The sequence below is a fragment of the Gavia stellata genome, chromosome 21 (genome assembly GCF_030936135.1).
Source record: "Gavia stellata isolate bGavSte3 chromosome 21, bGavSte3.hap2, whole genome shotgun sequence".
Classification (NCBI taxonomy): Eukaryota; Metazoa; Chordata; class Aves; order Gaviiformes; family Gaviidae; genus Gavia; species Gavia stellata.
Window position 1 is genome coordinate 4691122 of NC_082614.1, and position 14537 is coordinate 4705658.

A 14537-nucleotide genomic window follows, 5' to 3' on the forward strand; every position below is an offset into this window, starting at 1 on the left:
TTTGAGCTTTTTTCTTCCCGAGTTTGCTACATTGATCAAAACCAAATATCCCCTAAAGTCCATGAGTACAATCAGTACAAATACTACACTTGGTTTTAAACTGCAGGTTCAAGTTGTAGGAGGGGGGAGAAAAACAGCAGCTCATTGTAGATCCATATACAAGAAAGCCATAGTAAACTGCTCTACATGCTAAAAATTACAGCAAGCCCCTGTCTGCTACATAGCATGATCTTAGCAGGTTTTCCTTTTTATTTATTCATATATATATCTATATGTGTGTATATATATATGTATAAAAATCGTGCCCTTTTTCACTGCAACATGACATCTGGGTGGAAATGTAACTTGTTACAACAAATTTTTATATGTATACTGCAAGAAGTCACTCAATGTCTGTGGATTTAATAAGTAACCTCACACCACAGGAAATATTTAATAAATCAAAAAAACCCAATGTTGTGACAGAAGACCTTCTGTCTCAGTTCTTTTCAAAACCGAAGTCCAGCAGGAAACTGGTCCCAATGTCCACGAGGGGTTCTCTGAAGAAGCTTCAGTTTGCTTAACCATTTTTTCTCTTAGTGTTCACAAGTTTTTGAACGACTTCAAGCCGTTTTCAGTTTCAAGTCTGTCTCTTCCTCTCTCACAAAGGTAATAGTCCGGTACTAACCCATCCGAGTGAGGAAAAGAGGAAAGTGGCTGCAGTTGCACAAAGGGTCCCCAATTCCACATCTGCAGGGAGATACGGAGTCACACGGAGCTCCAGGATCTTAGCTTTTTTTTTTTCCTTTTCCTCCTTTTAATACAAAGTCCTTTCATACAAGTCCCGTAATTGGTACCGTCCCAAGCACCAGCCAGTCCAGCTTTAGGAGACGACAAAGCCACAAATTAAAGTGAAAAGGACCAAGGGAGAAGTTCAGGTCACTTTCTATCTGTTCCATCATACTTCCAGGAAACGGGAGCTGCTGGACTTGGAGTGGAAAGGCTCAGACCACATGCGACGTAGATCGCCCTGGGCAGAAGAACAGCAGAAGGACCATGCCCTCAGTAACTTTAAAGTCCACTCAGAATTCAGATTTTGAAATGCATATATAATTGCAAGTATGTCTTAATGCAAATCTATTCTTCACCTGTTTTGCAAATTACAATAAAGACAGTGAAAAATAAATCCTTTCCCTGTCAGGCCAGAACTTCTTATTTTGGTGGCAGATCTACCCAAAATGGGTTTCTGATGGGAAGGAAATATTTACACAGGTGGAAAATTCTGCCATTTCTTATGCTCCGCTCTGCAGAGTGCTAGATGTGTGTTTCAACAACAGGCTGGTAAGAGGAAAGGCTACATTTTAAAATTTCAGCTCAGAACAGGTGACTGGAAAGAGGTAAACAAGGATCTGCCTCTCCAGTCTCTGTTCGACCTTTGTGCATGCATTCTTTCATGACCAACTGGGCGAGGACAAATTAACTTATTTAATTAAAGCAGCATTTAATACTTCAGAATTTAGTTCGTTTATAATTACTGGTACTTTATGTACATAAATCATCTTCTATTTCAGGAACTGATCTCTCAGTTACTCAGTCCTCCAAAATGAAGATTCACCCCAACAGCAGCGGTACCTTAGTTCTGGGCCAGGGCTGTTAAGGACACGCGTCATCCTCATGAGAACCGCTGCCCCGTGCAAGGACACTGAACCCGCTTCCAGCTGACCCCCAGAGCTTCCTGCTGCGAATATATAATCCCGTCTTACCTTTAAATAGGCCATGGTGAGGAGCGGCAATAAAGTAAACGGTACCAAATAGAGTAGGGCAGGCTGGGCTGCCCGGTGAATACGAGAAGCTACTGTTGCAGTTAATAGACCTGTAAAAGAAAAAAACTGACTTTAGGTTGCATATGGATGTTCTCATCATTCCATCCACAAATGGCTCCCTTCCCCATCATTTTAAGAGACAGGCTGTGGAGAAGTTACTTATCTGTGCTTCGCCTTCCCTGAATACAATTGAAACAAACAAAACAGTGAAAAATTATTCTATTTTAATATTAGGCTGTGTTGAGCCACTTGCTCCAGCTTTGAATCTTGAAGACTAAGCTCATCAAGCTAAGAATAACTCAAACAAAATAACAAAAGGCGAAGGGGAGGAAGTTGAATGCACCACACTGAAGTGCTACTCCAGGGCTGGTACCTCTTGAGACTGAGACTGTCAGTCTGAGGCCCCTCGCCTGAGAAACGGGGCTGAGAGGAAGGATTGTACAGACAGGGAAGGATTTTCCTGGATACTTGCCAAAAGGGAATGTAGGGGGAAAGACGGGGGGGTGGGGGAGGAGGAAGGCTATTGGTAGGATATGATCTTTCCTCTTCATCCTCAGAAGGACTGCAGGAGGTCAGGATATGCACACCATGTCCTGACCTTAGGGAAAAATCTGTTTTATGTTAGGGAGGAGGGATGGCTACAACAAATCATAGACAGCGTTCCAGTTTTGACTACTTACAATTTTCTGTATGTACTAAAATGCCACAGGATCATACGTATTAACAGTAGAATACAAAAATGCAGGAATTACCTAGATGAATGACCTACATGTACTCTTGCACAGCATAATCCATCTAGAAACTCCCATATTTTCCCCATAACCCAGGTATGAGCTACAACACCTTCTATGCTAGTAAAGCAAAGTATAAAAAGTTGCAAACAAAAATACACTGATAATCTCTTTCATCCTCTAAATAAAATACAACAACAACAACAAAGTATATTAAAAAGAAGATTGTAGAAGGGTTTTTCTCCCTAGACCATGTCAGCGAGACCCAAAGAGAGGAGGATTAAAAAAGAACGTAACCAAGTATTCTCTCAAAGCCTCTTTACACTTGCTTTCATCATCTTTTAAACCTACTACAATAATCCCGCTTTTGCTCACTAAGCAGCTATCCCTATTAAACTAATTACTCACCTACAAAGTATCCAATAAGTGTGCAGTGAAAGTAAGAGACCTTCTGCATCCGTCCAGAGATGTTCCCTGGTCCTGGGGCACCACAGGAATCACTGTTGGCTTGCTTTTTGTAGTTATCGTAACGCAGGACAAAGCAGAGCAGGAGACCTGGCATCACAATATCTCCGATCCCCAGCATAGAGAAGTGGCTGCCTGTGGAACTAGAGAGCAAATGAAATTGGGTTCATGCCCAAGACACAATGTGACAAGCTCTAGACTCCTCCACTTTGGTTTTCAGCTTCATTTTGCACATCCCTTCTTTCTACTGGCAAACTTTTATGTAGTAGAAGCTAAATGCTGGCTATTGAAGATTTTTTCCCTCGGTGATTTCACCACCACCTCAGCTCAGTTTTAAACATACCCATTTTGACAGTAATGACATACTTTTCCAAACCAGTTTATTTCTACCAGTAGTGTTTAGGCTGCTTTTGCCCTTAACTCACTGCATGAAACAGATCCATCAACTCAGTATTTCAATCTTCTCTTTTCTAAGCGTTGATGGGAGGTACCAGCTGACCACTTTATCAAACTGCTTGATTAACATTGACAGACACTGCACCTTCATTCCTGTGTACATAGATCACCTCTAATACAAGGCAATAACTCAATTTATGGACTTTTCAGATCTTTGGCCTCATTCAGAGAAAAAAAATGTAGAAAACTATAGTCTCACTGGACTCCCAGAAAAGAGCAAATCGCTAAGTAGATTAAGAACTAAAATTACCCATTATCTTAAACCCAAATTCTTTTTCATGAAAACAAAGCCAAATTAAGTAATCACAAAGTTGACAAAATGAACAATTTTGTTTTTATCATTGCAGATAATCAACTCCTAATCTCTGTAATTTCAGCATTCCAACATCTAAAGAAACAGGAATAGAGTAAATACACCAACATAACCTACTGCATAACTGCTGATGCCTTCGAGCTCACTGCCCAATAAGGCCTACACATACCTGGTTCAAAACCCGAGACACCAAGGAACCCCTGCAGTAGAGAGATGTGGAATAACCTCTCTCTGACACAGCACTTACCTGGTAAGCCATCCTTGCTTTCATCAGTTTCTAACTCCCTTCCCAATCACTTGCAAATATGCAGTAATCAAGACTATTCTGATGTTATAATAAACCTCAGGTCTTTTGCTTTTAAGCATTAGGTCATAAATCCTACAATAGCAGTCATTAAACTGTAGAACACATACACACGTCGAAAAGCGTATCCTGTTCTGAGCAGGCCACCTTTTAACCCAATTAGGATCATTTCTGCATGCCATGAGTCAGCACATGCAAAGTGTCCGATCCTCACTCCTCATTACATACCTTTTTATCATGAAAAGGGAGTGACTAAACAGGGAACTAAGTCGATATTTTCCAATAGAATTAGTGCTACTAAAAAGTACAGGGAGGGAAAAATTTTCTTATATAACACAGTAAAAGAATTGCTGATTTTACCTTGGAAATACAAGTTTACCAGGCAGCGACAGACGGGGAACATCTCTACCCACATTTGGTCCCAGGTGAAGTTTCCGGGATAAAACGTCAAGGGGATTATCAGCTGGTTGTGTGGCCACTTTCACCATAACATTGCTGTTAAAGATGTAAGCAGAAAAAAAGACCTACGGAGCAAGGAAATCATCAGAAATTACAAACTGCAATTATATAGCAACTCAACGCTGTGTGTATTTTTGCTTTGCTTATTCAAGAAAAGAAAGGATATTGTCCAAATTTTCCATATACATATGCTGTCTATATGATGATAAAAGACAAAATGTATTTCAAAAATTCAGATAAAGTTTTTTTACACCATTAATTCTCAAGAATAACTGGAATATACTTTCTGATATCAGGATATTGATCAGTATTGTGAGATCCTTTGGCAAAGGATCTGTCCGGAATACAAGCAGGCAGGTCCAAGACTACAAAGGCAGCTAACAGGATATTGAAAATATGAGAAAGCTTGAAAGCAGAGAAGAGGTAAGTGCGGAGCTCACTCATAAACGGAATGATGCAACACTTGTTTCAAACAGGCTCTTACGCTACAGCTCTTCACACTGGGAAACTGACTGGCTGCCAGAGCTGTCAGCAAGCGCTTCCCTGGATCAGTGCTTGGTGTTATGCAAAGGTAAAACAAAAATCCTTTCAGCATTACAAAATATATTCTGTCAGGTTTCTTGTAAAAGTGCGGTAAGATTTTATGCCAGCCTTACTGGCTATAAATCAGTTTGCATTCCTGTTTTGCGGATTTCAGTGCTAATCAGATGTTGGCACGTGCATACTGTGCGAGCGTGGATAAGGCTTCGTGTTTACTTGGAAATGCTTGTTCTGATCTTCAGCCAGGCTTTCAAAATTTGAGGTCCAATTTCTTTTTTTAAATAATATGCCAAAGTTGAAATATTCTAATCATGTTTCTGCTTTTGTCAACTAATTAGCGGGGAAATCATTCTGCATCCTGCTGCAGACTTTAACGTCTCAGAATGGAGCAATGAAGCTGATCTTCTGGCTTTGCCAGATTTCATCAACTTCATACTAGTACAATTCATTTAAAAATGGCCCAAGGCCAATTACAGATCCAAAGGATAAAAACAGTTTTAGCAAAACCAAACAAAACACTTACCCAAAAAACATCATAAATTAGTAACCCAGAGAGTAGCAAGCAGGAAACCTTCAGGCTCGGCAGCCGAACAAAGGCTATCATTGCAACACACAGGCCCATAGCCAGAGCTACAAAATGCAAGCACATAATTAGTTCATTAAAAATAGCAAAAGAAAAAAAAAAGAAAAAAAACAAACCCCAACCCCAAGCCAATACCTCCCCCACAAAAAACACCCCAAAGAAGCCTCAGATTGCACCTGTGCAGCACTGCATGCACTCGATGACTGGCTACTATTTCCAGATACTGAAATAATTCTCACCAGAGTTAAGAAAAGTCAAAATGCATTCAGTAGCCAACTGCGAACTTGCTCCCATGGAAGCAGACATCCCTCTGCAGGCACAACTGCCCATTCCACTCAACTTCCACTACCCACCACAAAGAAATATTTTCATGTCTTTTGTCCTAGAGGCTCTTATCTCCCCTGTAAAACACTGACTACCCAGTTAAAAACAGAAGCAACAAATAAATGTTGAACTCTTTGTGCCCCAAACATAAACCTCTACTTTTACACTATTAGGAGGTTTTGTAGTAAATGCATGAAATAAATAAAATCCTCGACTCTTAATTCAGAAATAGCATGGTTATGTGACATGTTAGAACATGGTATGACAAAAACCCACCTCAAACCAATCTTCTGCTTGGGCAAGATTGGGTAAGACTGCCCGAACACTAACTATGAAATGTTATCGTTTAGATATACAAGGATTTCCCAATAACAAAAATCTATGTGAAAGCCTACCTACCAACGGGAAAAAAAAAATATGGGCAAGTCTTTTCCTAACCCCTCTCCCAAGGGTGAGTTCTCAGCCAGATCAACAAGCTGAACGACATGCCGCAGCAGCTCAGAGGTTAGTTCTGTTCCAAGGAGGATTTTGTCAGGGTAGAAAACTAAGATGTTACACTAAAAAACCCAAAATCCCAGTCTTCACAGTTGTGTGATTTCCTGTTTCTTTAAGCCTAGCCTTAGCTACCAAAGATACTCAAACTGACAAGTGAATACGTTTCAGCTGATTACAAGCAAATCCCTAAAGAGATACTTAAAATAAAAAAAATAAGAAAACTTTAAAAGTAAATCAACTTTCACCTATGATACCAGTATATTTACAAGGAATAATGGAGCATTGTTGGGACCAGATTATACTTAAGTATGCAGACATTTGTAAGCAAAACGTATTTGTCTAACATGACACAGAATTTGTAAAAAGTTATAATCCTATTTTGACCAACTGAAACCGCGGGGAAAATCGATCCATTACGTATATGCCCACCAGCGCGACAACCCGACCAGGCCAAAATTTACAAGTTAACCTTCAGATTGTCACACCATAATTATGCAACTGCAAAACTACCTTATACTTGCATTTCACCTGAAAGATGTGGAGTTCTTCCATCAAAGCACTAAGGAAACATTTCCACACAGATTCAGGGGAGAAAAGTGCCACCAAACGCCTGCCAGCGCGGCTGCTTGCAGTGCCCGGGGGTTGCATCCCAGCAGTGACTTTGCCAAACCCACCTTCTCTTTCGAGAATTGACAAGCTTAGCACAACACTGAGTGTCACGGCTGCCAGTTTTAACAAAGTAACGGGATTACTCAGATAAAAATGTACCCTAAATCATGCTGCATAACTGTAACTAGCTATAAAATGTAAGCAAATTATTGAGGTTTAAAGAATTTGACAGACCAAAGCAGCGAGAAAAAGAACTGCATTCAGTAATTCAATATAGCCTTCAGTTACAGACTTCCTCTGGCAGAAGAGCAAATACAAGGGAACAGCCTGTCTTAAATCAAAGAGGTTTCTCTAAAGCCAATGTTAATAATAGCTCAAGCAAGCCTATATTTAGGAGAGGATTTCCAGGTTATAATTAACTAGAAGTGGAAATATTTTAACCAGCGTGAAGTTTTATCTATTGTTCACACACTCTCTATCACCGAAACGAACGCAGGCACACACAACACAACACACTTTCATCAAACTAAGCACAGGTACAAAAGGAGATGGAAAAAGGTCCTTTAGATGACAGTGAAATGCACATGCTAATAATTATGCAGTTTTGCAACTGCTTTAAGAAATATTGGTAAATTTAAAAAACCAGAAGGGAAGCAAGAATGCCCAAGAGCAAGTACGAGTAATACAGGCCAAAGTGCAGTCAAACCACCAACAGGCTTCTCTAAATGGAAGCCAGCTTCCTTTTCCAATGAAAAAGTCCAGAAATCATATGAGAAACAAAGTCATCCATATCCAAGCTCATGGATGGTGTTGACAAATGATATAAGGCAGATCTCCATGGAAATGTACTCCAAATCATTAAAAAAAAAAAAAAGGAAAAAGAGAAAGAGAGAGAGAGAGGAAAGAGAGAGAGAGAGAGAGAGAGGAAAGAGAGAGAGAGAGAGGAAAGAGAGAGAGAGGAAAGAGAGAGAGAGGAAAGAGAGAGAGAGGAAAGAGAGAGAGAGGAAAGAGAGAGAGAGGAAAGAGAGAGAGAGGAAAGAGAGAGAGAGGAAAGAGAGAGAGAGGAAAGAGAGAGAGAGGAAAGAGAGAGAGGAAAGAGAGAGAGGAGAGAGAGAGGAAAGAGAGAGGAAAGAGAGAGAGAGAGGAAAGAGAGAGAGAGAGGAAAGAGAGAGAGAGAGGAAAGAGAGAGAGAGAGAGGAAAGAGAGAGAGAGAGAGAGGAAAGAGAGAGAGAGAGGAAAGAGAGAGAGAGAGAGAGGAAAGAGAGAGAGAGAGAGAGGAAAGAGAGAGAGAGAGAGAGGAAAGAGAGAGAGAGAGAGAGGAAAGAGAGAGAGAGAGAGAGGAAAGAGAGAGAGAGAGAGAGGAAAGAGAGAGAGAGAGAGAGGAAAGAGAGAGAGAGAGAGAGGAAAGAGAGAGAGAGAGAGAGGAAAGAGAGAGAGAGAGAGAGGAAAGAGAGAGAGAGAGAGAGGAAAGAGAGAGAGAGAGGAAAGAGAGAGAGAGAGGAAAGAGAGAGAGAGAGGAAAGAGAGAGAGAGAGGAAAGAGAGAGAGAGAGGAAAGAGAGAGAGAGAGGAAAGAGAGAGAGAGAGGAAAGAGAGAGAGAGAGGAAAGAGAGAGAGAGAGGAAAGAGAGAGAGAGAGGAAAGAGAGAGAGAGAGGAAAGAGAGAGAGAGGAAAGAGAGAGAGAGAGGAGAGAGAGAGAGAGAGGAGAGAGAGAGAGAGAGAGGAAAGAGAGAGAGGGGAAAGAGAGAGAGAGAGAGGAAAGAGAGAGAGAGAGAGAGGAAAGAGAGAGAGAGGAAAGAGAGAGAGAGGAAAGAGAGAGAGAGGAAAGAGAAAGAGAGGAAAGAGAAAGAGAGGAAAGAGAAAGAGAGGAAAGAGAAAGAGAGGAAAGAGAAAGAGAGGAAAGAGAAAGAGAGGAAAGAGAAAGAGAGAGGGGGAAAGAAAAAGAGAAAGAGAGAGGGGGAAAGAAAAAGAGAAAGAGAGAGGGGGAAAGAAAAAGAGAAAGAGAGAGGGGGAAAGAAAAAGAGAAAGAGAGAGGGGGAAAGAAAAAGAGAAAGAGAGAGGGGGAAAGAAAAAGAGAAAGAGAGAGGGGGAAAGAAAAAGAGAAAGAGAGAGGGGGAAAGAAAAAGAGAAAGAGAGAGGGGGAAAGAAAAAGAGAAAGAGAGAGGGGGAAAGAAAAAGAGAAAGAGAGAGAGAGGGAAAGAAAAAGAGAAAGAGAGAGAGGGAAATAGCCACACAAACGGTAGCTCTGCGTTGGAAATGCTGTGCAGCGGATTCACGGAGCTGAATAAGAAAGAACTAACTGAAAGCATTAACCTTCAACTAAGAAAACTAATTACCTTCGCAGTCTCTGCAAGCACACTCCTTACAGAATAAGGATATTCTGAGGATTAAGAATATTCTTGCATATTCTCTCCAGATGTAATGTATTTTTCAGCTTTACTGCACTACTGTGTCCAGAACAGATGAAACCACCGAGATGCCGGTGGTATGGTGCCTGGTTTACAAAGCATTATGCAAGCTGGCAAGGCTTAAACTTCTCCCACAGGCCACCAGTTGACCTTGGAAAGAAACAGGTACTGAAGTTCTGATCTAATCATGTTCCTATAAAACTCTCAAAGTGTATTTTAAAATAAGTGGGAATAAGAACACATGAAGTAGCCTCTGTCTGACTGCCGCAGCAGTTAAGGTCTGCGGCAGTTCCTGGGTATCCGTGACTGTTCAGTTCACTCTGTAGCTATAGATAGACACTGCATATATTCCCATTGTACATCTCCAGCTACGTCCACTATTTAGGAAAGCTTTAAACCAGGCTTTACCAGGGGACAGTGACCATCCTTGATCATTCTGTCATCAAACAATCTCCTCTGAGAAATAAGCATTTCAAGACCTATAAATGTACATCATGACGTGCCAGAACAACCCTCTGGAGACAATATCTGCTCATTCTATCCTGTAAAGTGTCCCTGGCTTCAGAAACAGTTCAACCAACTACTGTGCAGACGGGGGAATTGTAGTATTTGAGCAATGAAGACTGTTCTGGCAGGAACTGCCATCCCTTGATTTTGTAAGGACTGGAAGTTACCATGAAGTATCTCCCTTCCTTTTTACTCAGCTCTGAAGTAGAAATACTCTCTCATAAAGGGAGAATCAACTGCACAACAACAAACCATACACACAAAAAAAATCGAGGTGTACTGTTAAGGACAAACGCCTGCCCCACTTCTCCCTCCAGCCACTGGCCCAGGCGATGTGAAGCACGTTCACAACATCTGTTTCATTTTCTGCCGACAGCGAAACAGAAGATCATCCCCGTGCGAGCGGGGAGGAGGAGTCAGAGCACAGCACGCCCAGCAGCTGGCAGGCGCTGGCTTAAAGACGAGCAAGCGCTCCACTTGCATATATTACCGAGCAGTACTTATTGCCCACATTTCCCTCCAAACAAGACTAACCGGGGTATCAAGTATTGAGTTACAGCGAAGCAAAGGGTAAAGGCAGAGACGATGTGATCCCACTTGCAGCAGTATAGTATGAGGAATAAAACTGCAGAGTCTGTTTCCCTGATGAAGGCCAATAAATGCTGTTCCCTGTTCAATGTCACTGACAAATGTTGATTTGATTGGATTTGAACAAATGACAGGAGGCTTACCTATGTAATACAAGTTCTCTTAACATAAACTACATAAAATTCTCCAAAGCTAGACAGTATCAACACAATTCAGTAAATCATAAACAACCACCAAGAGAAATAAAACCCAGAAACCACTCTGCACCAGTAGTTCAGTACTCTGCAGATCAATTACCTCAAAGCCTACTATTTCAGACTGAAGTGTTCACAAAAATAGCTATTTTTAAGTAAATGCATCTGTCGATATGTATCAAGGTGCCATGAGAGGTTTCAGTGCTAAGGACTTTCTGCTGCTGCTATGTCATTTAGGAGGAGCTGGAAAGCTGATGGGATATACGTTTTCTGTTGCAACAAACAATTTCATGGGCAGGTAACGTTGTCCCAGCTATTTTTGCTCAAGCAATCACCACCTCAGGGTGCCATTTCATGAGATGTCCTAAACCGATTTAGCTGCCTGACGCTGCTGAGAAGCAGAAGTCCTGCTCCTGGCTACCTCTTCATCCCTTTGCTATCACATCCACTCCGTCCTCTCAGATCCCATCATGCTGCCACTTACCTTTTGCCAAATTTAGCACATACCTGACTGCACAATAATTCAATTCATCTCACTGCACCAGCAGAAAAATAGCCTGGCAAAAAAAGAGTACGCTGCCATTCTAGTGAGCTGAATCACTTTACCATGTGATTAAATGGGTGCCAGAGCTAGCACAAGAGATTTGGAAGGCAGGAGGGGAGCTCCTTTTTGGAACAGTAAGCTGTGAATTTAGTTCAACCAGCATGGAAAAAAATAAAATAAATAAATAATAATAATAAAAGAATCACACCTTCAAGCCAGCTGGATGCCTGCCAGCTTCACCCATCTCACCATCCTAACTGGCAAGCATCAAAGAGATCAAAGACAACCAGCTACTGTGAACTGTCTCACAACAAATTATTTGATCATCTGAACGAAAAAACAACAAGATGCACACCAATATTAACCAGATTGTGAAGATCAAGTTATGATTCATAAACAACCACTGTCTCCACACATCTTTAACTAAAACTGCTGACCCACCCTACACCACACTGGTGCAGAATATCTTTCATGAGTGTTCTGGCACTTCCTTGGAAGCTTTTACAAACCAGAAAAACAGGTGTCCCAAACACTACCCTGGCATGTTCCTGACAGTGCTTGTTTTCAGGGAGTCCACCACACAGTATTACAACTCAGCAAGCCATTAATATTAGCAATTTTCACCAATCATCACCAGGTGACTGGATGTGTCAGAACAGGCGCAAACCAGGAGTAAAATGCCCTAATCCACATACTCACCATCCATAAGGAGCCAGTGGCCCGTTAGGACCCAGATAAGGACAAGCATCACAGACAGAGAAAATGAGAGCAACTCAGCAGCAGTGAAACGCCCGCAGCAGCCAAAGGAAATCCTAGGAACAACATATAAACATTAGCTAAAAGACTATGTTTCCATTTAAAGAACAGAAAATGGACGCTGTTGGAACAGAGCTCAACTGCTGATGAAAGATGCCAAGAACAACTGAAGGGAAGTTCCTTTGCCACAAATAGGTACCAAAACAGCAACAAAACAAAAGCTTCCCTCACATTCAAATAATGTGTGTAAAGCCTGAACTACAGAGATGGAAAAACCCTGTAAATCCTAGCACCTCTCTTGAAATTGTTACCATGAATGCTATTTCCTAGTACCATCTAAGATATTGCTTTTTGCAACATGAACCCCAGTCACAAGGTCAAAAAAAAAAAAAAAATTCGTTTCAAAACATGATATTAACAACTGTAATTTTCACTAGTGTAACTACAGTCTCTGAAAGAGCCAGCATTAAAATCCATAGTCCAATGTTAACAAACATTAAAATCAAATACCAAATCCCAAACTCTGAAATCTCAGCCAAAATAAGCCAAACTTCTTAAAACCCACTGTTAGGAAATCTAGTCCCCTGCAATGGCACCCCGTTGCCCAGGCTGGCAAGGCTGCCTGACTTGCAGAAATTGTGCTTCCTGGTTTCAAAGTGGAAACATGGTGTTGGCACAAAAAATATGCACAAACATCAGCCCCGAAGCTCTGAGGTTAATGCTCGTAACCAAAGACTCCGTTAAAGAATTCTCATTAAAAGAAATAAATACAATGTACAAGAAGAGAAGCAAAAGATTTCTCAAGTCCTTACTTGTTTTGAGGTGAACAAGGCCGTGTTAAGTACTGGCACATCGGGAGTAGAAGGAAAGCGAAAGCTATTGTTGCAAGGACTAGAAAAAGAAGAAAAGGTAATATTAGTACATTCAGACCTAATTTCTACAGTACACAAACAAGCTTCTCCAATTGAAAAAGCTCTTGCAACAATGTCCTATTATCATACGCTGCAGTATTATTAAAGCAAGAGCAGCTAAAGGCTCCAAGGTTTTCTGCAGAACTTCTATTGTTAGTATGCTTTCAAACTTCAGTCAAAATAAAAGTTCTCAAAGGAATGCAACGCCCCATCCCCAAACCTTAAAAGAAGTCTTAAAGCTATTCATGATCATGTCGGCAAGAAAAACAGTTTTCAAATATTCCAAGAGTCAAAAAAAAGAAAAAGAAAAAGAAATAACTTACTACAAACTGGTTGTGAGATTCTTTTAAAATTCAACATATGACACAGACTAAGTCAGCATAATAAAGTGGGTTTTTTCCACTTTTTAACGCAGATAGTCACTTTTTCTCCCCATCCCACTCAAAACCCTTTATTCACTACTGAAACACAGTATGATTTGAGATAAGTTATATCCAGTAGCTGGCAACTTAAAACTGTTAAAATACAAAGTGCTTTAAGTTTTCAAAAACAGGACGATAAAAGTACATAAATATCCAAACAGACTATTTCCATAAACATTTTCTTTTTTAAGAAGCATACTTATCCCACCCACGCGTTTGTAAAAACTTTTAGTAACTGCTGGTATTTATAATCATTTTTCCTTCCATTTTTTTTTTTTTTTAAATAATAGCTCTGAATTTGTACTAAGGACTGTTTAACAGACTGAAGAGGAGGGCATGGAGACACAGACGTGTCAGCAGCACGCATCCGAAACTGCTGTAGCAAGAACAGACCGAAATGAAAACGAGTCGCTCGACATTTTCTGCATGCTGCAAATCAAATCTTTGTGCTGTCCTCTACTCATTTCTTAAAAAATTGGAGTGGTGGTTGTTGTTTTTTAAAAGGGATTTTTTTTTTTCCTCTTCTCAAATGAAGATGATGGAAAGGAATCAAACATTCTCTTTAGTACACAGCTTAAGCCAACTGGAGAAAAAAAATAGGTTTGGTCAAACCACATCTTTCCACCCCTCAATTCTGCCTCTTCTGGTGGGAGGAAGATTTAAAAAAAAAAAAAAAAAAAATTCATTTAAAAAGAAAATTCTAAACAGTGTCTGTATGCAAACAGGACCACGGAAACTCACAGTTCTATCAATATTTCAGAGAGGAGGAAAAAAAGCAGAACGGGTAGGGAAAGAATGAAGAGTGTGGCAACTCTGCACATGTTGAACTAGGAACCTTCCCAGAGGTGCTTGGCAAAGAATGCCGCACAGCAAAACCTGTGCCCCTGCTGCCTGTGTCCTGCAGGCCCTGCCGCCTGCCTGCCCTGCTCCCTACTCCGCTTCCTCCACAGCAGGACTGACCCTTCCTCCCCCAGACTGACCCTCTTTGCCCTTGGAATCTCTCCTTTCCCTTCCCGCCCTCCAGCTCTTCCTAGCTGGGAACGCTGCGCCTCCTTGTCCTGGTACCCTCAAACCGCTGCCGCTCTGAAGCTGGGCTCATTCAGAGAGTGTAAGAATTAAAATGTAATC

At 41.0% G+C, this 14537-nt stretch overlaps 1 protein-coding gene across 1 annotated transcript in view; it reads right to left on the minus strand.

Moving 5' to 3' along the window:
* The window catches only part of SPPL3 (signal peptide peptidase like 3), a 62703-nt gene continuing 48166 nt past the window's right edge, over nt 1-14537 (minus strand). The window contains exons 8-14 of the mRNA XM_059827908.1: nt 12889-12967; nt 12020-12132; nt 5594-5700; nt 4432-4595; nt 2942-3141; nt 1743-1852; nt 1-1009 (exon numbers count right to left, since the gene is read on the minus strand). Coding sequence (XP_059683891.1) covers nt 938-1009; nt 1743-1852; nt 2942-3141; nt 4432-4595; nt 5594-5700; nt 12020-12132; nt 12889-12967 — 845 coding nt within the window. The 3' untranslated portion in view covers nt 1-937. The remainder of the gene's footprint in view (nt 1010-1742; nt 1853-2941; nt 3142-4431; nt 4596-5593; nt 5701-12019; nt 12133-12888; nt 12968-14537) is intronic.